This window comes from Anser cygnoides, chromosome 12, assembly GCF_040182565.1.
Source record: "Anser cygnoides isolate HZ-2024a breed goose chromosome 12, Taihu_goose_T2T_genome, whole genome shotgun sequence".
In the NCBI taxonomy this organism is placed as follows: domain Eukaryota; kingdom Metazoa; phylum Chordata; class Aves; order Anseriformes; family Anatidae; genus Anser; species Anser cygnoides.
Genome location: NC_089884.1, coordinates 16213320 through 16240491, shown reverse-complemented (window position 1 = coordinate 16240491; position 27172 = coordinate 16213320). Strand labels below are relative to the sequence as shown.

Here is a 27172-nt window from a genome sequence, read left to right as displayed (position 1 = left end):
CAGTAGTAGGGTGATGCATTTCCCTCGTCTGAGAAGAATGGCATTTTTAAATCTAAGCCCTTTTAGTAAGGAAGCAAAAAATTGCCTTTGTAATTTTATTCATTGTTAATTTAAATATTTTTGAATGAAGATTTAATGCATTTTAAAATAACACATTCTAAGAATTGTATGCAATTGATAAAATTAGCCAAAATTGCAGAGTGGAATTGAGCTCTGTTTGAAGGAACAAACATTAAAAACATTTTAAACAAACAACAAAAAATATTTTTTTCTATCTCCTGTATTTTGCTAAGTTCTTGTTCTCTGATTCATAGATTCATAGAGTTTAAGGCCAGAAGGGACCGTTATATCATCTAGTTTGACCTCCTGTATATAACATGGCATTACGCTTCACTGCTGTCCCTGTATGGAGTCCAGTGATTTGTCTCTGGCTTTAAATGCATCTTGTGGAATGGTGTCCATTGGTTTGAGGACAATGGGAAATAAATTCTAAAGAACTCATATTCTCCAATGTAATTGTTATATTAGAAAAGTCCTAATTTCTATTTGAACGCTTGGCTTCAGCAGTTTTTCTGTCTTCAGTCCTTACTGTCATTTTCTCAGCTAGACAAAAAAAATGTCCCATATTTTCTGTCTACCGAAGTACATATAAACAGCAGTCATTTCACTTTCCTCTCTTGTTTCTGCACAACTTTGCAGACAGATTTGTAAGGGTGCTTACCTTGCATCATGGTGAGGTTACACATAGAGCTGTTGTTTTGAGTACAAGGAGCTATGTACACTTAATGCAATGGTAACACAAGTTTCTGCACCACCTTCTGTGGCATGTGTTAGGCTTGTACTTCCAGTGCTGTGAGGTTTCTGTGCCATGTTAGTGTTTAATGTCTGAAAGTGAACAGCAAGCTGAAAAAAACCTTTCTCTTCAGAAAAATCTATTCTTTAGGAGCTCTTGGATACTTGTCATATGATTCGTTGAGAAGTTTGTCCTTAACAGGTGATGATTTATACTGCTTTTGGTTCATAGTGAACTGGAAAAGTTCCTCACCATTTTCATTGCTAGGTTTTGGTCCTTGTTTCCAGATCAGTGAGAGGTAAGTTTTGAATATTTCTGACTTTTCTGTTTAGTGCACTAATAAAGCTCATTGCTCCTAGGAACTGTATTTCAGCATCATTTTTCTTGCACAGTAGGAAAGGAAGATGGTTTCCTAGAGTACCTAAATTCTCTCTTCCACCCTAGAGATACTTTGACTTCTTATGCTAAAAGCAAATAACAATCCCCCCAGAGCCTGTCACTGTTACAGTTTTATGAAGTTTGTTATGTAAGGAAGTTATGCAGGTAGTTTGAAGGGACAAATTTACTTGAATCTTTCTTGTTTGTCTTGACTAAAACTCGAGTCCTCTGCAGACATCACTTGTGTGTATTGATGCTTTAGGTGCACTGTAACTCAGACTGCTAGACCTCCTAGGTCTCTAACTTTATTTTGGGGGTGAGGTTGGGGTGAGGGGTGTTTGAGTCTTACTGTGCGTCTTGCAAAGCTGTTTCTAGAGATGCTGAATGTTTGCAACTCTGAAGTCAGTGTTCCTGTAAAGTGGCAGGAGCAGCAGGCAACCCGTAATTATTCTGCACAAGTGGCCAAACATTGACCACATGAGTTGTTACTGAAATGGCAGTGCTTGTACATCACTTTGCTATTTCTAACTGATGAGTATCTCTCTTTTCTGCTATGTCCAATTCTTCTGTGTCTGACAGGCACTTGACCCTTTCATCACAGGTGAAACACTTCTCAGGAATCCGCCTTCTTTCTACGTAAGAAGTAATATACATTGAAAATGCAATGGTCTGATGTATCAGATGCCAGTAGTCTTTGAGGTGTCCAGCAGAGATACAGCTTTGTGAAAATAAATGCTGGTTATACTTCTTAACCGTGGTTTTACACCTTCCTAAGTCTTCCTAAATGTCTTCTTGTATCTGCTGGATGAAACAGTAAAGCAGTTAATCTTTAATCCTGGAAGTAGTGGATAACCATGAATTACCTGATTCACATCTTTTCTGTATGACTAGTGGTGTACCTGTGCAGCTAATGTTACTTTAGGAAAGTGTTCATCGTTCACAAATATTATTCCTACAGCATATAAATAGAGTTTTAGGGAACTTCTGATTGTTAGGTGTTATCTGTCCTGTGTTTTTAGAGTTTGTCCTTTACAGCTAACAACAGCCAACAAAAATCATGTCAGTTTTCTTAAAAGAGGATTTTGGTGATACGGGATTGGATTTCGTGAAATAGGATTGCTCATGATCTTTCCATTCATCCCAGAATGGGCTTGGATATGGTTCTTCTGCCTGCTGTATTTTTACAAGAGAGATTAATACTGAACTTCAGAGGGACTCAGCAAAAAGATACGTGCCTGTCTACGCAGCATTCAGAAGGAGACCTACATCTTTGTGAAGGTTTCAGAATCTTTCACCTTGTAGAAATAGTCTATTAATTCCTCACACCTTCTGATGTCTATGAATTTACATCCCCAGCACAACTTTTGTGTTGTCATTGTCCCCACTGCAGCAGCGGTCTTCCAGTTGAATGAAAACGGGATATGGATCTGCAAAAGCATAGGCCACTAAGTTTGATGGAGAGTATTCAGAAATGTGTACTGCTTATTCGAAGAAGTACTCTCCGTTTGTTTTGCATAGTTCATGTGAAGTCTGCCTTGTGTAGAATTTACTGTTTTAAGCAGACATTGTAGCTGGATCCTTAGGGCTATTTACAGAAATTAAATTACCTACAAATTAGAACTTGCAGCACCAAAATCTTGGACATCAATGGCAACAGACAGAGACAGTCAAAGAGGAAAAAAAAAAAGTATGTATCCATATTGCCAATATGGATAATTGTCAATATAGAAATTAGCAATACTTAGCAACAAGTATATGCAAGAATTAATAAATGTTTCTACTACTTGTACATAAGCCTTGACGACCATTCTGTGACTTGATGGTTCTGCAAAGCACCAGGTGCTAACCTGTGTCTCAGTAGGCAGGTTGCATCCTAGTTTATAGGCTTCAAAGCTGAAGATGAAAATGTAAGAATGAGACTTAGTTTTCTGCTAAAACAGAAGGATTGTTACTTTCAATCAAGTTCAGTTTTCTAAATTTAGCTGAATTTTTCTGTCTGAGGTATTGATTGTCTTCTGTTCTTAAGAATTCTCCTGAATATTATATTAAAAGGTAATAAATGTAATCCTGCACTTAAATGTGATTGACTATAGTGATTTCTATCATTCTTCTTTTGTATAAAGTGCTGGAAAGGGAAAAAATGCAGAACAAAGCTGTGTGCAAATTACTATATTTGAGTTCTGTCCTGTAAACTTTTGTCAATAAGGTTGACTAATCTGGAACTATTTCAGGAGATACTTTTGCTCTCAGTCATGAAGCATTAAGATTTATTGTTTGTGGCATGTCCTTGCTGTTCAAGTGGTATGCAGCCAGTTTTTGCAGGCGTAGTTTTGTTCCCAATGAAGTCGGTTGCAAAAATTCTTTGGCTTTTGTAGATGGTCCATCATGTAAAAGTTTAAACGTGACAGGGAAAGAGTAAGATTGAAGGAGTAGTAAACTGGTGGGGGAGATACCTGTTTTAATACAAGTATCATTTTTATATCAAATGTGTATTTAAGAAGGATACAAATCTAAAAATTACGTGTGACTGGTAGGTAGAACTACCTAACTTTATTGAGAAATAAGATACCTTGGTGACTTAGAGTAACTCAAAATATTGTAACTGTTGGAAGCTGTTCTGGAAATGATGTTAGCTAAAACTTCCTGCATATCAGTGCATACCTACTATTTGTAGGAGGTAGCGATATGTTTGCATATCATAAACTTTTGTGAAAGTATGCAGTCCATCTCGTGGGAGCTAATTGGCATAATGTTGATATTACTGTTCTGTGAATCAATAGCAAATAACCTCTACATTTCCTTAGCGCTTCTAGTGAGAGTGACGTTTCATTTCACAGACTCTAAAGAAGCCCTGCAGTCCTAGGAAAATTCTGTGCTTTATCAGCACTTGGGTAAAGCTGAATTCATTTCATTAAGGGGCTGCTGTAAATGCTGTGAGCGTAGCCCTCAGCCTCGGCTAGGATGGGGGAGTTTTGCCCTCACAGGCACTTTGGTGGTCGTCAGCCTGCAGGCTGGAGCAGCTCTCCTCTGACGGGTCTGTGGGTATCCGTAAAGGCATGCAATTCTGCTAATTCTCGTTTTAAAATAATGCTGTTGCTTTAAATCTGCACTTCTCGCATTTCATCTGTGTAAATAAAGCTACTCCTGCAAGGCAGCCAGGAAAACATATGATACCATTTGCGATTGCAGAATGTGGCATGCTGTTCTTCTGTAATTATAATGGCCTGAGCAGTGTGGGGTTGGTTAGCCTTCCTTAACAATCATTAATCTATCGAGTCTTGGTTCCAGTGGCCCATCTTGGAGAACAGCAGTCCTTGGCGTGAGGCACCTTGGGCTGTGAGGTTGTTTTGAGCGAGGGATAGCCTTGTTTGTTACATGCTGCTGCTCACCAGTCCCCAAGGAGCCCGGGAAGAGGTTTTTTCCTTGTCTTGATAGCTGCTTGCCCTCTCCCTCCCTCTCTAGCTTGTCCCTTTATTTCTCCTTGTTGTGAAAGTTTCTTTCTGTGTGACTGGGAGTCTGTTTAGCAGACCATATTGCAAGTGAAGGTGCATCGTTTGTTGCCTGATTTTGGCAACGCTGGGCAGTCAGCTGGGATGTAATTAAGACTCTGAGAACAGGCTGTCTTCTCCACAGGAAGGGCATGTTAGATGTTGCTGGGATTTGGGGCTGTCAGTTTGGCCAAGGCTGGAAACTGAGAGCTAGGGACAGTGATCTTTTCTTTCATTTATAATCCCTTTATGTACAGTGTATGCACTTGGCAAAGTTTACATATAACCTAGTGGCTGGAGCTTACAAGCCAGTGCGGCTGAATTAGCATATGTTACATGTATATTTTAGTAATATTTTAAAGCAAGTGCAAATTTCCAAAGTGAATTATGCATGTATGACAGAAATAGGGATGTGTTGCATTGGGTGTCAAATCCCACAACTTTTTGTCAAGACCATGGATTTTACATTAAAAAGGCAGAGAGACTAAACGAGGTAAAACAGTTTTAATTTTTAACAGTTTGGTCCAGCCCAAGGAACTGTTCTCTGACAGTTATAACTGACATTTGAATAATTGGATTAATTCAGAGAGGGGCAAATCCTGTATAGATGGCTGTGCTTGCTCTATATGTTTTTTGACTTAGGGATGGAGCCGAATGGTTTAATTATTTAAAGGGTGCATCGCGTAATATAAAATACTGCGGTTTGGAAACTTTGGTCTAAATTGAAGGAGAAAAAATATTTGTGTTATTTCATTCTTTACGTTTAAAGGCTTAAGAAAAAAATCACACATTTTATTGTTTTGTGTTTTTTAAGCCAATGTAAAGAAAACTGAGATGGAAATTTTCATTTGTGGCCCAAAGCATCAGCAATGGAGATGAGCACAGTTTAGTCAACTAGATTCCAGCCTTTTTTTTTTTCTTTACAGACGTGTAAACCCTCAGTAATAATCACATTACTCTGCAATTGCAGAACATTCAATTAATGCTATCGCATGAAGTATCTCTTCGAGTTTTATTAGACCACTATTAAACTCTTCTTTTATTTACACTTTTGGTCTTTCCATGAGAAAATTAATATTTAAAAAAGCAAATGGTTTTACCGTGCTGCAGACCAAGGATAGGAAGGCTCACTGTTGTCAGAGGCAGTTGAGAACACCGGCTTGGTTCTGGCTGTTTACCCAACAGGACATTAATAGTATTAACACTCGAGAAAAAAGTGTTGATTCGCGGTTTATGATATTAACACCCTGTAAGTGAAGTATGAGACATGCCTATGAAATGCCACGTGCATATAGAGATGCGTGTGTGAGTTAAGACAAGTTGAAGTGCTTTGTAGAATTATTTTTAAACGGTTACCTTGGTTTCTATTACTTCACTGAAATATTTTTATTTTGCAAAACAAACCAATTACATCTTTCCTAAGCGTTCTTATCTGCCATACTGGATTTACATGTGACATCATCAAAAATTCTTCTGATATAATTTAGTTTCCAAAAAGAAAGTCTGTTGCATACGATGCTGCCACTGTGGATTGCAAGGAAGCATACTCTTTAAGTTAATTTTGTACATTGCAGTCCTGAAGAGTTCCTGTACATTCCTGAATGCTTTATCATTTGCTTTGCAAACAAGGCAGTCCAGCTTTCTTGTATCCAGACTTGCAGTCCTCGGGGAATTCTCAAAGCCTTTTAAAATTATAGGATTTTTTAGTGGTTTTTTTTTTTTTTCTTTTTTCTGGGGCAGTCTAAGTAAGTCCCAGGAGTGAAGTTGCCATCTGTCCTCTATATTAAAAGAATCTTCTATATTATATACCTGATGGTCTTGTCCCAGAGATAAATGTTGATAATTAAAAGGACAGCATTTGTCTTTTTTTTTTTTTTTTGGAATAAAAATTCATTCTTATGAACAGTTACAAGCCTGTGAGCTATTTTAAGTTCTTTAAACTCATGTTTTCTTGCCTGATACTTTTTTTTTTCCCATATCAAAGTTTTTGTAACTATTGGCAAGTATATTGAATAGTTTCATAACTTAAGCATGTGCATGTGTAATTTAAGGAAGGCTTCAGCGAGGCTGAAAACATTCTGTAGAATAACAGATAAATTATTATAAAGAAGTCTTTCTTGTAGTAGAGAGGAGGGAATGCAGCAGGTCAAGAAGGAGAGATTTTGTTCAGCCAGACACCTGTTTGGGGATTATTTCCTCCATAAAAATTGCAAGTTAGGGACTCTGCCTTCCTTCCCCCTTCAGGAAAGCAGCCTATTTCTTTGTACAAACTTCCTTCCACAGTACATATTTGCCTAGGAACAATTCTGCATCTTTACACCTCGGCTGCAGCTCATTAGTGCCCAGAGTTGCTCCCACTGGTCCTCTGTTCAGCGACTATCAGTGCATGTGCGTCGTGAATACAAAGTACCTGCACTCTGAACAACACGTTCGTGCAAGTCAAGAATAATTTGTAAGTAGCATCCATGCTTGTGGTTTCAATACTGTCTCTGTTCGTTGTTTTAATACAATAATGTGAAGAAGAATGTGTCTGTCAGTAAGGACAATGAAGGGGGAAAAAATGGGTGTTGAAGTGTAGCTATAAAACTCCCTTGTGCTGCTCTCCTTCCCCATGGCGAGCAGCACTATGCCAGCTCAGGACAAAGATCTTCCCAGCTCAGTGCTGGACAGGGATGGACAACAGCAGGTACCAAAAGAAGAAAATGAGCATAAGAGAAGCATATAGTGATTCTCTCTCTGGATATTGATCCAGCTTCAGCGACTAGGGGCTAATTTGTGCTGCAAAGATGATATTTTTGCATTTAATGGTTCTGCACAGGTATTTTTCTCAGTGAAATTGCACAATCATTTTTGACTTGTGTTGGCTTTTAATACTTACAAAAGATTCTGTATTTTAAAAAAAAATCTATTTCCTTTTCCTCATTTGTTTCTTATATTAGGAAATAGTGAAAAGTAATTCCCTTAGTAAGTTTTTTCATTCAGTCATGATTTTATCAAGTTCCATTGTGTCTCCTTACTGTGATAACTTTTTTATGCTAAGCAGTCTTACTGTATTTAATCATTCTTCAGAAGAAGCCCTTTCCTTATCTTTGATCATGCTGTTCGCTCTTCTTTATGCCTTTTTTAATTCCAGTATATCTGCCTTGAGGATGGAAACCAAAACTGTGTAGTTCTTCATGCTTTGGCATCCAACCTTTAGAAAAACATCACTGTGTTCATACAAATCAGTTTATTTTACTTCCTCAGTTGAATGTTTTTTTGTTTCTACTTTGGTTATAACAACCTGTGTATTTTTTGTGAAGTGAAATGTAGGAATTGCCATAAATGTTTTTTTGTAATGAGTATTTTCCAATTAAGTAGGTGTCTAGCATCTCCAGACATAAAATTTTATCTTCATTTAGTTGTGTACACCATTAAATGTAGAAGGTAGAACTGAAGTCAGATCAGCGTTTATTTAGCTGCCATGGGAAGAGAAGGAAGATATTTATGGTCTCTCTGCTAGGCAGAGTTCTGGTGTCACAGGATCAGTGCGTATGCAAAGGAACTCCAAGTATCTTTTCTAAACTGAGGTTGTATTTTGTCTGGACTACCACAGAAAACTTATGGAGAAGTTAATTTTTAGAGCTGTGTCAGCAAGACTTCTCCTTATATATAGGCCACTGAAGAGGTATATAGACCTTTGTGTTAATATTTAGAAAGCTTATTTGCATACAGCAACGTAATTTCATTTTAGTGCCAGACTATCAGAAATCAATAGTTCCATAATGACTGGAAAACTTCTCTCCTGTGAACATATTTCTGTCACCAAGCCAGCCTATTGTTAAGCTAGCAGCTATTATTAAGTATTAGCAACTGAAGATTGCCTTTTGGTACATTTCTTTGCTTTTCTGGGAGGATGAAATATTAAAAATGTTAATGATTTGCAAGTCTTACAAGGAACGGCTGAGGGAGCTGGGATTGTTCAGCCTGGAGAAGAGGAGGCTCAGGGGCGACCTTTTCGCTCTCTACAGGTACCTTAAAGGAGGCTGTAGAGAGGTGGGGGTTGGTCTATTCTCCCACGTGCCTGGTGACAGGACGAGGGGGAATGGGCTAAAGTTGCGCCAGGGGAGGTTTAGGTTGGATATTAGGAAGAACTTCTTTACTGAAAGGGTTGTTAGGCATTGGAACGGGCTGCCCAGGGAGGTGGTTGAGTCACCATCCCTGGAGGTGTTTAAAAGACGTTCAGAATTAGAGCTTAGTGATACGGTTTAGTGAAGGACTTGTTAGTGTTAGGTCAGAGGTTGGACTAGGTGATCTTGGAGGTCTCTTCCAACCTAGACAGTTCTGTGATTCTGTGTGATTTGTAAGGTATGGAAGTGTACTAATGCTCATAGGTGGTTTGTCTAATTGCTTCTTGGCCTTTTGGCTAAGATCAAGTGTAGTATCAGTTCTTATCAGTTTCATATCTGATACGTCATCAATGAGAGGATTTCACATTAAATGGATTCTGTGGTTGCCTTATGTGGTCAGTTACTAAATTTTAAGTTAATCACTTCATGAAAATGATTATATGAAGACAAAATATTTTACATGGTCCTTAATGGCACAGTAAGAGTCAAATGTATGCTGTATATAGATACACTATTCAAAAGGAAAGTGACTGACACACACTGTGTTGAATGATCCCATATCCCTGTGCCACCTGACAAAGAATGCATCATATCACACGTGCCAGCCCACACCTTCCTCGTATAGGTAAGGCAGAAAGAAGAAAAGTGACTTAGTGAAATTACGGAGGAAGTTGCTGCTGGGCAGCCTAACTCAAGTTGAATGTTGGACAGGACACAGGGTCTGTAAAAGAAGTTCCACGGGATTTTTGAAGGCTTTTGGATATGGTGTGGTTTTGTTTTTTTTGTTAGGCCAAATCTTCGGTCATTTGGGGCACCATACATGAAGGCTAAGGCTAGTCTGGTATACGCCATTTAGTAGAAGTGACTTAAAATTTCTCTGCATGATTACTATGACTTTAAGACCCAAATACTACTCCCGGCATGTTTTTATTTCAGAGTTGATTGTTTGCATTATTCCTTCTCTAGGCTAAGGAGAGACAAAGAACTACTTAGATTTCATTCAATCCAGTTAGGTGTTTTCAGTTGTATGTGTGTGTGCCCTCTGGTGGTACAGCAAAGCTATAAATCCTGAGATAATGCTGGCTCAGTGGTACCCTGTCACTTTTTTCAGGTCATCTCAAAGTCTTGATGATACCCTTGATGGAAATTATGATAGAAAAGGCAAGCATCTTCATGTTGCGTTATTTAGGGTTGTTTGTATATCCATCTTAACCACCTTTCCTTCAGTTCAGTAATGTCTACGTTAATGTTTAGAAGCCCTGCTAGACCCCCAGGTTTGAGATTGATTTTGGATATTCTGCAGTGGTTTTTCAGTTTACATGCTGGCTCCCAGGATGGAAAATCCATTAGTAACAGACTTGCATTTCTCTTTGCCTGAATTTGTTTTCTTCTGTACCCATCTTCTTCCTCTACTGCTAAGGACGGGAGTCGAGGCTTGAAAAAGGATCTATTAATAATCGAACTGATTCTCAGAGGTGTTGGAATGAAGAGTACTTCAAGATCAAGTCTTAATTTTGTGTGGATTTACCTGGAACTAAAAATATTGAGGTCACATTCCTCCTGGAGTATGAAAGTGTAGGAGGGAAATAAACCAATTGCACATGGAAAGTAAAAAGAGACCATATGTAAAGTTTAAAAGCCACTGGAAAAAAAAAAAAAGTATGTAGAGTATGTATATGCGTCTGCATTATATATATATAAACAGAAAAATATTATTCAATAGGAAGATGTCTGTGTATTTTAGAAGATACTGATAACAGTTGTATGAAAATATGAATTCAAATACAGGATACACCTACAGAATACAGTGTAACACACCTTATAATTGCTTTGGAGGTTCATTTTCAGATTGCTGACTAGCAATTTTGGCTGTGGTGAGTTTGCCACTGACACGTGTACAAGAGGCATATATTAGATAGTGATAAGTGGTTCGCTTCAAATATTCTTTAGCTTTTTAAGAGCTCCTTGGTCATCTACTGATACCATGTTGTTAGTCTGTATATGGTAATAATCCCTCATGATGAATGATCTTCCAGAGTGCATACGGAATTCGTAGTCTTTCTTTAAATCATCCTTTGCAGGCTTTCCTTTACACAAGATGCATAACAGAATGGGGAGTCATTTGTGATTATAGAAAACTTTATCAAAAACTCCTGTTCCCCAATAGCTACTAATGCACTAGGCTTTGTTACCTGAACATTTTCCATTCATTAATATTGATTACTGAAGAAGGTTTCATCCCTGTTAATAGGGGGCACGTTTTAAATTTTGGATCATTAATGTTTAACTAGGTTTTAATTGTTAAATGTTACAAATTTATGCAGGTAAAGGTTCAATTTCTTCAATTAATTTACATTTACACATTCAAAGATGTTTCACTAAGGCTATTCTCATAAAACTTTAAGGGTCCCAGAAGGATCTCTGGTTTTTTAATTCTTTTTGTTTTATCCCTGCTACTCTCTCCGTATTTTGTCTTTGAAATTGCTAGACTTTTTTCCACATGGTACTTAATAACATTTCTTTTAGCCTTTTAGGCAGAGGTTTGTTTCAACAGATTTATGTAGAAAGAATAAAGTGAAATCTAAAAGTGTGTGAATGAATTCTAAATTTGTTTTGCAAATCTGGGAATTGATAATCTTCTCCATTATGCACATGTGGGGAAAAAAAGTAACTGCCTATTTCATGGAACAAGCAAGTCAAGCAAAGAAACACTTCCTTGGAACACTTTTCCATCTCCGCAGGTTCCAGAAGCCCAAATGAAAACAGGTAAAGTTAAGTTTGATATTTTATCGCATCCTCTGAGGAAAATCCATAAAGATTGTGCTCTTATGTATTCCTTTATCTGAGTTGGGTATTTCTCTGGAAGTGTGTTATCTTGGGTGTAGCCATTTTATATAAATATAACATATGAATGTGTAGGATAAGTTTCTAAAAGTTCAGTAGGAAGTTTCTTAAACTAGTAACTTAATACTGACTTGTATGATGTTAAGGTAAAATACAATATGTGGCAAGGACAAGAGAGACAGAAATGAGGAACATCACTGACTGTTATGAACAAGAGGAAGAGTATGTCTTACAATATTAAATTTCACAGAGAAAGGAGACAAATTTCTTAATTTTCTTGGAAACAATCTGATCAGCTCATAATTGCATATGTTCACTCCCAAATAAATTGCTAGAGTAAACAGTTTGTATGTTCCTGTATGTTCATCATGTATTCTAAAGTAGTCTTCTGAAACTTAAGTCAGTAGTTGTAAACTGGCATTCAGTGGATGTAGGAAGAATAAAAGTTGAAGTGGTGGTTGAAGAAGCTGAGATCTAAAGTTATTTATTTATTTTGATAATAAACATCAGTGTTTTGGGGGAGCTTTGCCAATAAGGATTGAAAACTGAGAGAAAACAGAAGAAAAAAAGGAAAAGAAAAGGTGTGAAGGGCAAGGTTAGTAGTTAGGTGACACAAAGTATGATCAAAAGGACGTGTTACTGGAATATATTGACCATTAAGGAACAAAAGTGTGTACGTTTCTTGGGGGTAACTTGACTTGTGTTATGAAAAGCAGTTTTTGCCAGAAGATAATGTTTTTCTTGGTAAAGGTTCATCCTGTCAGATAGTATTGATCTGAATTGTGTACAAAGTATTACATAAAAAATGGCAGCTCCACTGTGATGCCAGTTACCAGTTGGTGGTTAGCAGACTTTGGGCAGAACTGTTGGCTTCAGGGCTGGCAGCATTCAGAATTGTACTTAGTGGTTTGAGGGAGAGACTCTCATCTGAAAATGTGATGTCTTGCTAATGGGGTAGGGGAGGAGGTCTTCACTGGGTCAATTGCTTGACTTTCTGTTAGTAGTTGTCTATACTAAAAAAAAAAAAACAAAAACAGGCAAACAAAACTACAGAGTTTTGTTTTAATATACATAGGAAATTGAGCTATGCTGGAAAGTGATGTAAATTATCTCAGAGTTTAAAAACTATAAGGATTCAAAACAAATTATATTCCCCCCGTTAAAAAAAAGTTCTTATTCAGCATTTCAGTGAAGCATTTGCATGTTTAAGATTCTGCGTCTGTCCATCACCAAATGCACACATGATTTTATGCCTTTGATTCTGAGCTTAAGACAGAAAACAATCTGATTTCCAAGAAGGAAGGTCTTTCATATTAGAGCATCATGTTAGTCGTGACTTCTGCTAATGTGAAAATAAGAATATTTACTGCATAGGGACTGAGATCTACACATAAAATATCTATGAAGGAAATAAATATTTAAAAATGCAAGCACTAAAGTTACGTTGGCACATCAAAATAGGGTCAGAGGCTGGTTCTTCCTTTAGAAGTGTCAGTGTTCTAATGCATATTACTGCATTCACTGAACCTTTCATGAAAAAGTAGTTACTGTTGCTTTTTTTCCAATGGAGAAAAAAAAAAACAGTTCTTTTTTTATTTCAAAAGATCATAAGATTTCTATAAATAGTAATATATAAGGCTTTCAGTCTTAAGAGAAAATGGAGGTTTTCAGAGAGATGATTTATTCTATCCGGACCTCACAGAAGAGACACGAGAATAACATCTGCCTGGCAAGTTAATTCCTGTTTCTTTTAATGAAGATAATTTCTTTAAAATGAGCAACGAAACAGTAGTGCTTCAGCAAGATATATGTATCTTTTTTCTAGTTGATCCATGTCTAATACCAAAATGTTGAAGAGTATACTTCAATCTTTATGTATTTAGCCTTAGTGCACAAAAGAAAGAGGTGTGCAACGTGATGTATTGGAAGCCAGGAATTTCTGCAACCTCAGAAGCCTACTATCATCAGCTCAGATCCCTGCTTGTTCTAGGTAGCATAAAGGATGCCAGAGGATAACAAACCCTTGTTTCAAAACCTTCATGCACCTAATATTGGTGATCGTATGTGTAGGGCTTTTTTAAGGTAGAGTAATGAAAATGATAGCACTTGCAGGTAATCCTATTCCTTTCTTGTTTACAATGGCAACAAAGAGAACTTGGATCTACTTCCTGACTTTGCGTTTTCCCCATATTGGTTTGTGCCTTAAGAGCAGAATATGTTCTGGTTTCAGCTTTTGTTTAGAAGATCATTGATTTTTATACAGAATCAAAGTGGATACTGTGTGTTAATTTTCTGTACATAGTTATTTCCTGGTAGTGATGTCTAGATGCAAAAAAGCAAGAGGAATGCAGGTCATTAACGAGACATAAAAGAAGGGATACAGATTTTTGAAGAACCTAAATGAGAATTTCACCTGTGTCCAGTACTCAAGCTTGATGTATACTGAGTACCTGTAGTTAAATGTTGAGTAATCTGAATTTCTGGTGACCTGTTTGGGAGCTGGACTTGTTTCAGATGTGTCTCCGATCACTTTACCAACTTCCAGGTTTCTGACGTAAATTACATATGGGTTTGTATAAACGGGAAGGTTAAATAGCTTGTACTCTTCCCTCAATTTGTTCTCCTGCCTTCAGAACTGCTGATAGGTTAAACATGCTTTGAGCTGCGCTATTCCTTAGAATTTGCTCTAATCCAGGATTTAAATTCTAAGACACACAATGAGAAGATGAGAAACGGTTTATCACGGAGTGGCCTCCTCAAGTTAAACTGGAATGTAGTTAGGCTGATGCTGTTTGTGGTGTCAACAAAACAATTTCAGAAAAAGTAATCCGTAGATGCTGTGGAATTAGATATTATTTTTAAGCAAATAGTAACTTCATAGATGTTATGTATATATATATATATATATATACACACACACACAAAGCAAACTGTGTAAGATGCAAAAACTGGTGGGTGAATTTCCCCTTTAAACCTTGTAAGGGGACTTGTTAGTGTCAGCCAGATTAGGGGAAAGCAGAATAATAAATTCATATGTTTTGTAAGTAATTATCTAAGAGACTAATAAAGAAAATTAAGACCTCAGAAGATGTGAAAATGATTAACATTTCAATTATTTTCTTGGTTCTGAAAAGCTGCTACCTCGATCCTGTTTGGGTTCACTTCATAGTGAAATGTGTAAATGTCATTGTCTTTTCATTTTTTAGCAAAGCAACAAGTGCACATCCTTCCTTCCTCAGTGCATTTCTAAAGAGGACAATATTTAATTCAAGTCAAATGGTAATTAGCAGCCTACAGGTACTGAGGGCATCAGTCTATACAATGTTTATATCACCGTTATTCTGAAAAAATATTCAATAATATCCTCAACTGTTTATTTAATATAAAATATTGACATGCTTCTGCATTCTTTTACAAAATTCTGCTCATCAGCTTGTTGAACCTTCATCAGTCACATGCAACCTAACAAGTGAATAGAAATGTAATTGGATACAAAGAATAGTCTAGCAAAGTGTAAATGTACATGCAAAACCTAACATATTAGCTGCTTCATGGCAGTAGATATAAATGTCAGTGCCTTCTGCCCACCTATAAAAGCCTGCACAATTGGCTTGGAAAAAGACAAGTATGCAGAAGGTGAACTGTTATCAAATACCAAGTGAACAGATAAGCTAATTAAAAGCTAGGATTCTTGGCAGATAAAAATGTACGATTGCTTCCTTAAAGTTGTACACTAATAGAGGTTATGTGCATACTATTTGCATGTAATGGAAATAAATTCATACATTGTAACTGGTGTCTTAAGTTACTGAGGGTGATACTGGGAATACAGAATCCTGCATTTGTACGTCTTTTTCCTGACTATCTGCATACACTTAAATACGCTTTATCAATGCAATTCATAGTTTTGTGTTTGTGTCCAGGCTCTGATAGTTTAGCCCTTTCTGTTAAAAATGTTTGAATGAAAATTAAATATATTTTAAGTTCTTGAAGACCCAAGAGAGTTGATTTCTCGTCTTACCACTGTACTCACTATATTTTGATTAGTCCCCCAAACTTAGCTGTAGTGAACGTTTGCATAGGCAGAGATAGAAATAAATACAGTATCTCTTCTTAAGACTGCAGTCTCTACTAAAAATAAAAAGGCAGAGTCTGATTGCACTGTTATGACATGAGTTCTGAGTCCAGACAGTTCAGACAGGTCTGCCTAAAACTATAATCAAGTTGATTTTATTGCATGGGTATTCTAATTTCCAATTTGGGGTTTGGCTACATAATCTCTAGTAGGGTATGTCTAATCTTGAGACCCAAAGTCTTTGTGTAAACTCTGGGTTTTCCCCCATATGTCTCTGCTAAACTGAGAAGTGTCTTCTGGCTGAGTTTGCAGAGACATTACATTACTGAGTAAATCAATACAGCGCTGTTATGTCACTGTATCTTTTTCAAAGACCAGCTCAAATTTTGTATGCTGTAGCTTTGATCCCTTTCATTTAATTCTAAGTACACTTGTTATTATAGTAACTGTTGTTTGTATGTTATTTTAGCTTTTTACTTAAGTAGCTATTTAGCAATTTAAATGAAAATGTAATTAGGTTACATCTGTTTTACATGCATATAATACCACGCAGATGTAAACTTATATTAAAGCCATATTTTCTTTTTGGCAAAAAGACATAAGAATAAAATTGTAGCAATCATGCAATACATCTTTTTATTTAATAGTGTACACAAGATGTATTCCAATGTTTATGTTGTGATGGTAACAGCCCTTTCTATTTTTACGGGAGACAGCACGGGATGCTAACTGATACAGCCTTTTATTTTAGTCGTACAAGGACATGTACACTGTTACACTGGTGTAAATCCAACGGCGCTCTGTTGAAGTTAGTTAAAATTCTTTACCAAACTCATCCATTTATGTAACTCAGTCTTTTTGGAGCCAAATCCCACTGTAAAGGTCTCCACAGAAATAAAGCATCTTTGTGGGTTCACACCGTTACGAATGAAAGTGATATTTGGCTTTCAATAGCTTTATTATGAAGATGAACTTCCTGCTGGACTGATCTTACAAGGTGCTGAGTGCCCTCAGCTATCACTGAGCTTGGTAGGTTTTTATGCTCTGGAAAGAGAGATAAAAGGCATGGATTCAATTCCAGCTCCCTGCATCTTCGTATAGGTGCTTGATGTCTGTGTACAGCTGTAATCGTAACAGAATTTCGGCAGCCTTATTTGTTCTTTTCTGACTGTAGGCTCTTCACGGCTGATTCCTGCTCTTTGCTTATATGGTACCTAGCACAATATCAGGATTGCGAGCAGTGCCTGTTGATACTGGTCATACTTGTTGAGATGAGTCATAAGGGAAATATATAAAGAAGCTAGGGTACCTGGCAACTCCCTAAAGATGACTAGTGTCTTAAGACTTCAGGGTGTTTTTGTAATAGCCAATTTGTTGATCAGTAAGCTAAAAATACTGAGCATTAATATGTTTATTCTGCAGCACAACACACATTTTTGATGGAAAGTAATGCCTTGAAACCTGTGTTGTTGAGATTGTTTCAATACATATTTTAGTTCAATCAGTTTACCTTTTTAGAAAGTAATTGTGAAGGAACTTACATGTTTTTTCTTGTTTCTTTCTTGTGGATGTTCAAGGGCCTGATTCTACAGGCAGATGGGACTATACAGAGACATTGTACAGCTCCAGAGTCAGAGTATAAATTTAAATCTATTCCAGTTTCTCATTATTAGATACTTTAGGACTAAATCTTGCTGCTTTCAAGGGTGAATTAGGTACAAATAAGGACTTCAAGATTGTCTGAGAGTAATATTCAAGCCAGTCATTTTTAATGTAAAGATGATAGGAAGCCACAGAGAATCAGTATTACAGTATTGCTTCTCAGTCACACCTTTTAGCTCTGATACAGGTTACATTTGTTATAAAGCTTGTATTTCAGCACTGTATAACTTCGTTGTTCTGAAGGAGCCTTAATGATCCGCTCAAAACAATTTGGTCAAAATCTGTAATTCTTTTTATTTTCTTTCATTTGTTTAAATTAACTAAGACTCGGACATAATCATTAAAATCCATAATCCCAGTCCTGAACTTTAAAAAAAAAAAATTTAAATATGTTTGCAAATATTGACAAATTACTAATATTTATGTAAGCATACAATTTTAAACATCTTAAAGTCCTTTTTCACAAGTACTGTGCTTTTATTCCAGGGTTGTCATTTCATAGAACTTATCTTTTGCTTTTGTCTTAAATGAGCTGGTCCCGATAACTTTGCTGCATAATGTACTTTCAATTTCCTTCATTACTTTACCAAAGAAACTGATGGGTGCAGATATATTTATTTTCCCACCACCGCCTCCCCAGAATTAATGAAGTGATTGGTTGATGGTTATATGTGAGATATGTGTATAGGATGATAATATTAACAACAGGGAAAGAAGAGAGACAAAGTTTTTTCTCTAAGTATTATTCAGCAAAGGTTGAAAGCTGAGGCTTGGAACATTTATATTTTTCCTCTCCTTTCTCTGTGGAAGTATTCATTTATTTTTTTGCTCCTTTTGGGAGATAAGTGCCATTCTCTTTTGCTGTGGACTGGGCTGTGGAGTACTTGCCCTTGAGTTAGTATTATATATAGAAACATGTATAGACGTATAAGTACGGAGAGAGATGTATATATACATATTTAAACTCTCAAGTACGTATATATGTATAGATACGTATTTAACTCTCGACTTTTAGCAATGGTTGTGGGGCCCAAAGCCCTGCGCTCTGTACTCGAAGTGTCTCAGTTTCTAGGAGCTGGTGCCAAGGATACCTCCCCACCTTTCTGCACCTCATGTACTGCTCACAGGCTGTGAGGGTAGACTTTGCAGAGTGATTCAGTGTTCCCTTCCGTGGCAACTGGCTGCATGATTTATGGTGACTTTAGGTAGGAACATACTAAGTACAGTGGATTCTTTCTATGTGTCTCCTTCTAGACAGCCCTATCTCCATTTATTACAGGCAAAATATAATGGGTTGGCAAAGAAAGCCAGCTCAGAGATGTGTTGGTGAGGCTTATAGTGCTTAAGGACTTTGTCTTGGATCCACAGCTGGTCCAGCCCTGCTCCTCAAGTGTCCCTTCCTCTCTCGGCAAGGCAATGGCACGTGCTGTTCACTGTCCCTTATCTTCCCTTTCATGTCAGGCTGATGGAAGGCTTGTGGTAAATAAACTCTTTGTAGCTGAATTCACCATTAACTTTGATTATTGACGCCTCTGAACAGCTAGGACAGATCTCGGTTTATTACTGGTTTTAATACTGCAAAAATTCTGGTACAAACTAAAGCTGCTGAATATATATTTTCAATTCAAAATACAGTGCGTGTGGAGGGGGAGAAAGTGGCTGCCCTTGATTAATAATTACTAAAGCATTTGAGGTAGCATATAACATCTTTCTGTTTGTGTTATGGCAGCTCTCTTTGCTGAAGAGTGTCTGTTATGACTGCCAGAGTGCGGAAAGCACATTGAAACCTGGACTCAGTATCAGATCATGTTTCACTAACAGAACAAGATTGATTTATTGTGTTACATCAGGGTTAGATGGACCTAGTACTGCTTCACCACATGCTATTTCATTCCCTTGTCTACTAAGTATGCAAGTACAAACAGCTTTAACACAATTCTTTACCTAGAAACAAGCCTGAGGCTTCATCCAAATACTTTTAACATATGAAAATTGAGCTGCTTTGAACTTGTATGTTTTTGATAACTGCTTGGTATGCTTCCTGGAGGATCACCTGTAGGCTTTTCTTTCCAAATCCTAATCCCTTTGATTAAGTGCCAGGACAGATAGCTCTCATTGAATAACTCCAGTCTCATAATTCTTCCTTCATTCAGAGTTGAAAGGGAGCAGCTCAAGCTTCAATAGGTAAATCCTCAGATTTAGTTAAAGTAATTCAGACACTTAGAAACTGAAGTTGTTTTGTTCTGAAACAGGGTTCAGATGGGCTACTGAGCATTTACATACCACTTGCTGCCAGAAGCTGCAGGATGAGAAAACAAAACAAATTTTTTAGCAAGAAGGATTAAGAGTAGCAAAACTTCGAGAACCAGACATTAAAAGACAACCTGGCATGGAAATTTAGGCCCAGAAATAGGAACGTAGTCACTTTGCTTGACTGCTCTTATTTTCTTTTTCTGTGAGATCAGACTGTGGTGCCGGGCTAAACATTCCATTCCTTCCTTAGCCCTCTCGTTAATAACACCAAAACAGTGAGCACGCAGGGGGAAAAAATCTTATTCTTTTTATCTTTACAAGTATGCCTGCTGGGAGCAAACCTGAGCCAGTTCAAGATTCTTCTATTTAAGTGTTTGTGGCAGGAGAGTATGACAGAGAAACAGAAATAAACCTGTTAGCTGCTGATACCTTGCAGTAGTAGGTAGGTGTTGCATATATATCTCTGTACACGTCACTTTGCGTAAGTGCATAATGAAGCCATATTGTCTGTGTAGGAGTTATCCTTCACCTAAGAAATAAGAATACTTCCACATGAGTAACTTGCTATTGTTAATCCTGGTACAACCAGAAATGGAGCGGAACAGTTGAGAGAAACTACGGTCAGTTCACGTGATGCAGATCAGCATAGCTCCTTTAGCCTGACAAAATACCATTGTTAGCAGAATGCAACCTGCTGAAATAGTACATAAATGGAGTAGTATGGAACTAGACCACTCTGTGAACAAGAGATTGTGCTTCCATTGGCTAAATCCACACTTTGTTAGATTTCAGCAAAAACAAGTGGGTGACCGTGCACCTTGGCAGCAGGAGACTTTCAGTGGAGTCCCTGTGCCTCTGCAACCAGGTGGATCCAAAAACTCAAGTAGAGCTGGTCTTGTAGGGAAACTTCTGGTGACTCTTCCTTTGTCCCTTATTTGTTGCTGCCGTGGTAGGCAGTGGTGTTATTTCTGCAGCTCTTTGGCATGCGAATCATGCTAGCTATTTGAATAGATGGCTTTACCACTAAACCAAACCACCTTTGGAATGAATTACGGACCTCAGAAACTGCAAGAGTAGATTAAAAAATATGAAATATAAAGAAAGGCACCCCCCACAAGCCCAGGGTTGTTCTTACTGTTCAAAGGATAAGGATTTTTCAGTCTTTTCTTTCTCAAAGGTCTTGCTGCAAACAGCCTAGCAATGCCTCTTCTTCAATCAGCACTAACTTAGCATTTTGTAGACCTGTGGAGGTCATCCGTCTAATATGGTGAGGTTTTGTAAGTTCTTAGCTCTCACGTATTATTTGATGCCTTAACTAATTTGATAAATGAATCTAGTAGGTCTTACAGTTATTATTAGGACAATGACAACCTGAGGGTTCTGGTTAGTAAGATAATAACAAAAGTAGTTTATTTAACCAAACTTCGAAGCAGAAAGCCTGAAGGCCTCTTGTTAGAGACCTCATTATTAGACCTTGTATTAGACCTCATTAACTGGAAATGCCATTAACTTATTATTATTATCCTGTAATGGTTCTGTCTTAACACTCTTGCTTTCTGATCAGCAAGGATATTCAATGAAATAGCAATGAATTTTAAGAAATTACATGTACAGAAGCAAGACTATAAACTAAAAATGAAAACAGAGGGAAATTTAACATTCGAGCGTACACTTTTCAAAAGGAGAAAGATTCTGTATGTTCTTACGACAAAGCTTTGGAATGAAAGCAAAAGTTTATGACACATTTTATTACACCTGTAAATCTGAAAGCTTAGCTATAGTTTTTAATTTTTATTTTGTCTCTATAACTATTTTTATACCCTTTTTTATAGTTGACTGGTCCAAGGTTTAAAATAAGTTCTACGGGGAGTCTATGCCCCATTAGTCTTCTATAATAAAATGTGAACCTGGCTAAAATAAAACATGATGCCTTAAGAGCAATTAAGAATGGTCTTTTGTAGATAACTGTAACATGAAATACAATCACTGTTTTTATTAATGGATTTGGGAAAAGGAGTTAAATGATTTATAGCAGAAGAGTGGGTTATTTTACATTTTTATTTCTTTTATTTTATGTCTCACTTTTCAGAAAACCTTTTAAGACCCCCTGAAATAATCAAATTCTGTGTTTCAAATGTTTATCATGTTAACATGAGCCTTGGTATCTGTTTTATTTAGGTAGAGCTATGATGTCAGCTAAGGTGTCCTTTTTTTTTTTTTCTTTTTTGCCATTACTCCAATACCCCAAAAGTGTTATTTTTGAAAGAAAATCTTGTTGAATGTTTTATAAGAGTGATAAAATGTAAATGCTGTGCTTTGTACTTTATAATGGCAGGATTTGTAGGACACAAACATAATCTACTGGGCATTGTCTGAACACAAAACATAGCATCTCATTCACTCTTAAGTTTTTTAAAAACTCTAAATACAGTTGACAGATGTTTCTCTAATAGTACAATAATAGTTTCTTTGCAATTATTAGATTAAGCTTCTAACAATTTGAAGTCTTGAAGATATGTGTTTAATATGTCTGGGAATGGAATCTCTGCACTGTTAGACTTGGAGAGGTTATAGTTTGTTCTTATTGTTGAAACACTTAGAAAGACTTCAGGGAAAACTCTCTCCTATTTGGATCTTAATAGTATTTAATATTCTGGTTGCAAACACAAAGTGTAAGTTTGGCCTCAGTACGAATGAGGAGAGAAGGACCACGGAGTGAAAGGAAAGGCTGAAATGGCTGGGATCTTTTCTCATCTCCCTGAGGCTGTAAGCACTGTCAGTAATGTCCCGGAGCCTCCAAGGCTCTGGTTTTACAACAGCGCTGAAACTACCTTTTGGTTTTCTGCTGACACGTCAGTCAGCTGGGGGGTGTTATACATGTACCATTTACATCTCAATATGCGTCTGCCTGGGACTTGAAAGTCTGGAGGCACCGCAATCTGGGCTTTGCAAATTTAGAAGCACGTTTTCTCAACTTTGTACGAGTATACTTTTATCTCAAATAAGAAATTGATCAGTATGTGCTAATAAGTGTGAGAAAAGGCTTGAATAAAGGTAGTTGATTGTGGTTTTCAAAAATGTTTTCCCCAGCAGAGAAATGTGTAGCTTGGGCCATAACAATACTGCATATAAGGTGACTGCTGGCGTTTAGCATTTGCAGGATCAAGGCAGACAGAATATGTGCCTGGAAACTGACAGAGCTTACAGTCCTCCAAGCGAGGCAAGTTAGAAAGCTTAAATCCTAACTGATAAAACTGAGCTAGAATTCATGTCCAATGTCAGCATTTGGAAAAGCAATCAAATTCCCATTAGCTGAGCTTGTCTGAAACTATATATAGTTATATAGTTTGTCTGAAACTATATATGTAAACTATATATACAGTTATATACAGTATATATACGTATGTATAAAATATTATAGAAATTTACTGTATGTGTATATATTTGCTGAGGGGGTAGCATGGAAGAGGCTCTTTGCTTCAGAAGAGCAGTATGAGTATTGTCACTGGCCTCACCTTGCCTTTTGTTTTAGCTGCCACCAAAAGAGCAAGTTTCAAATGAAATTTCTTCTACAGGAAGTACTGCTTCCACTGTGATGTTGATTGAAGTATAAAATAGAAATCAGTGGGTAATGTTTCTGCACTTACAGTCAAATGTGGTTGCAAATGAAACCATTTATTTGATTTGTATGCACGTCATTTGCAAATGTCGTTTTGCCGGCCATCTAGTTTGCACCATGGATTTTGTGGTAGCGATGAATTTGGGGATTAAACCTTCTGGCCCAAAACCAAGGGGTGGTCTTAAACATCTCTGAAGGCTTGGCGGTAAGTATCATTTGGTAGTGACAAATAGTAGCTGATGGCCTGTGTGCCAGTAATACACTCCCTGTGCTGTAACCAGATCCTCCCCTGGCCAGGGCAGCGCCCTATTTTTGGAATACACTGGGTCTCGGTACAGCGCCAGCAGGGAGCGTCGCCTTGAGTTCCACCTGCATGACATCCGTCCCCAGGGTGTCCATGCTGGGGGCTGGCTGCCTAGGCCCCTGAGTGAGCTGAAATTCTGGTCAGTCTTCAAGATAAGATCTGAAATAACTCCTAATAGAAACCTGTGTTGTTCTGTGGGTGTAAGAATTCAGCCTTCGTTTAAAACCAGAAGCATGACAGGGTCTGTCTTTCAGGATATGTCTTGTGGATTATCCAGTGATTCGGAGCCTGGAGAAGAGGCAGCTAGGACATGGATTTCCTTAGCTTAGCCTACTTCTAAAAGGTGATAAAGTTAAAGACAAAATCAAAAAGTTTTGAAGGTGTGTGTAGGAATCTAGTGTACGGATGCTCTTTGCAAATGATAGGATTTGTGCTGTGAACTTACACAGGACAGCTCTGAAGTGCACCATGGAAAAGCTGAGGGGGCTGAAGGGTAAATAGCCTGAGGAAAAAAGACTTTGTGAAAGACACAGCAATCCACCTGTGCAAATCCTCATACCCAAAATCCACCTCTGGAAGATAAATGAAAAGCAGAATGACTGAATGGTGTCCTGCAAACTTCCAGAAATATTGTTCTGCTCTCTGGAGTTCTGTAGGAAAGAACAAGGATTGTCAAATAGTGCTGCACAGTGTTGGGTGGCTGAAGGCAATGAAGAGTTTGCTCAGTTCTGTCTCTAGCAAATCTAAATATAATGGCATTAATCTAGATGATATACACAGAACGATCACTACCAAAAGAATAAAATAATTTTTAAAAAATACTCATTTTGGCATCATACTACAGGGGTGTGCACTTAATATGTTACTGGTTTGTGGATGTTGTGTGTTATTTTTACCATCTCTACATGGCTCTGAAACTAATCATTGAAGTGAGTGATAATTGCCATTTTGCTGTGGCAATTTATCTTATATTAACAATATTTTGTCTGCTTTTACTGCTAGTATCCACATGGCCCATTTCCAAGGGTTTGTTCGTTGTTTATGCTGTGAAAGTGTACTTTAATGTGATGTTCCTGTTACTGACACTGTCAACAGGGTTTGGAGATCTGCATGTTAATTTAATTATCACTTTTTTCACGTTAAGCAATTAAAAGCAGCTTGCAGAACAAGTCAAACTGTTAACTCTGTTCATACAGGCTAAAAAACATTCTCAGAAACAAATAGTTTATATTTCAGAGAAGGGAGTGGCTGTGGTTGAAGGCAGCGTATGATTACTCCTCATCGCAGAAAAGCTTTTGTTTTTTTACTCCTTATTAATACAGTAATTGAATAGTTTTTATAAATGCAATAATTGGCCCATTTTAGCTTTTAGAATTTTAAACACTTCAGACTTCAAAGACAGCATGCAGTGGAAATACTGTGGGTTATATTAAACAAAATGCATGCTTTGGGTTCTTATTAGTAGCATTGACTTGAGAGTGAATAGCACTGAGACTTAAGATGCACAAACCCATTCACTTGAGACTTCGTGTTCTCTACTTCCCCGTGTAGTTTCTTCACTCTCCCTAGCTGCTCCTCAGCCTTTTATCTTCAAGACAGGGAATATGAGTCTGACTGTCGCACTGTATTTTGGTCTTCACTGGAACTTCCCATTTTTATTCATATTTTGCATTATTTAAGTTTCCTAATATGAAGAAATGCAGGGCCACATTGATGTCTGTGAGAACTTTGCTGTTAACTTCAGCAGACCCAGGGTTTCATCCAGGGAACTTCAAAGAGATTTTGCTTGTTTCAGATGCAGAGCTGCAAATGGTGACTGGGACCATAGAGAGCATATGTATCACATTTCAGAGGAAGTGATCTAATAATCATATGGAAAATTACACACAGACAGATTAACTATGTAGAAATGGAGAATGGTACAGCTCTGGTTTAGAACTGGAATTATCCCAGGTTTTTTGTTTGTTTGTTTGTTTTTTTTTTTAATTGAACAAAATAAAATGGAGGATCATAGGAAGGAATAATGTTACTGTTTGGAATCAATAACTGTATTTGTATACTCACTGGTTTTAGTTATTATACTTGCAGTTGTGTTGTTGCAAGGTATTAGGAGGCATCTCTGTACTGAATAGACTTTTTTATATTCCTTCTAAACAGAGGATAAGTAAGCAAAGCTTAGTCTGATTTTGGTTTATAGAGCTCACCATTAAAACTCATCACTCATGCACTGTAACACATGCCTTCAGCTTCCTATGTACAATAGTTGTTCAATTAACACTCACTGTGCTAATTTACACATCTGTATCAGCTTTCCCTTCGCTCAGCTGCAATGCAACTCTTAACTCTCTCTATACAACTGTTGCATGTGGTGGGATGCATGCTGTTTTAAATATCTGCAAGTATAGAGTATTTGGGGTAAAGCTTTGTTAAAGTGGTTCATAAGTGACCTGTACTTTCAACTGAAAATATGTTTTCCTGTCCACTTGTTGTTGAATATAAGTAGCACAGAAATAATTTTAAATCAACTTCTTTCAAGTGTTTTTATTCTCTAGTAAGAAATCCTTTTGCTTCCTCATTCCTAGAAGTTACTTTGGTGCCTGGTGCTTGGACGTGCCTCTGTACGTGACATTCAGGTTGGTTCTCGTTGTACTGAGAAACCTAATGTAGTCAATATCTCACCATAAGTGATATGAAATATGCACAAAGGCTTCCATAGGGAAATACCTCTGTAAAAATTAGTTCACGGTTTGGGGACAAAGCAAATCACAGCGGTCACTGAGATCGCATGTACAGACATTTGGGCTTTCTGTAATTTTTAATCACTTCCTTTTTAATTTAGTTTAGGTTATGGACTAGTTGTTTGATGTATTGAAGGCTGAGTTTTCCTGTGTTTCATACTTTGGTTTGGGAGCTCTGGCTGAAATGTTGTAGTCCTTTCAGGAATTCCCTCAGTAAGGCTGGATGAGTCTCTGCATGAAATGTGAGAAAGCATTAGTTGGCTTGGACAGATGGGAGAACAGAAGTCTCCAGCCTCCACGTGTAAAGTATATTCAAAATTACATCTATTCATAAGCTAAATGATGTGTTTGCACTACACTAGCATATTATGTTTAGAGGATGCTGGGAACAACAATCATCAATAGATTTTTTTTAGTGAAGTACATTAGTGCTTCAGGGCTGGGTTAAAGTATTTTGTTATCAATCTCCTTTCTGCAGAAAATGTTCAACTGCCTTGTGTTCTCTGTATATGGACAAACATCAGGTCATCTTTCAGTAAAACTAAATGGTTGTTTTGCTAAAGCAGATAGTGTTGTGATGGTGTTTCAGTGCTCATTTCCTCCTGTAAATTATAAAATAAATGAAAACATTTCAAAGGCATTAACTGTGTACTCTAGAGGTGTATTTACTCTGCCTACCTTAATCCTCATATTACCCTTGCAAGTCCATAAAACTGTTTTGTGTATCATCTGTAGAGCATGAGGAGAAAAGGTACCAGGTTAGCACAGAAGAGGGCCAAAAAGAGCATTTCAGTTCTGCAATAGATGGAAATGCTTGTTTCCTTTTTGTCAAAAAAAAAACACACCCAACTGCTATTTGTATTTTAGAATATATTAATGGTGTGGCACATTGAATTACTGTTTTCAGAG

The 27172-nt window shown here is 37.3% G+C and overlaps 1 protein-coding gene and 1 non-coding gene across 9 annotated transcripts in view; both read left to right on the top strand.

The window, feature by feature from the left end:
* The window catches only part of FTO (FTO alpha-ketoglutarate dependent dioxygenase), a 243600-nt gene that overhangs the window by 132033 nt on the left and 84395 nt on the right, over window positions 1-27172 (top strand). The window contains exon 10 of one of the 8 annotated variants that reach the window (XM_048075342.2): window positions 23780-27172. This exon is cut by the window's right edge and continues 27035 nt beyond it. The exons of the other annotated variants lie outside the window; for them this stretch is intronic. Within the exon in view, the coding sequence (XP_047931299.1) occupies window positions 23780-23849 (70 nt within the window). The 3' untranslated portion in view covers window positions 23850-27172. The remainder of the gene's footprint in view (window positions 1-23779) is intronic. 8 annotated transcript variants of the gene reach the window in all.
* On the top strand, window positions 9045-9238 carry LOC125184181 (U2 spliceosomal RNA). Its single transcript, XR_007167735.2, has one exon. It is a non-coding gene; the product is annotated as a U2 spliceosomal RNA (small nuclear RNA).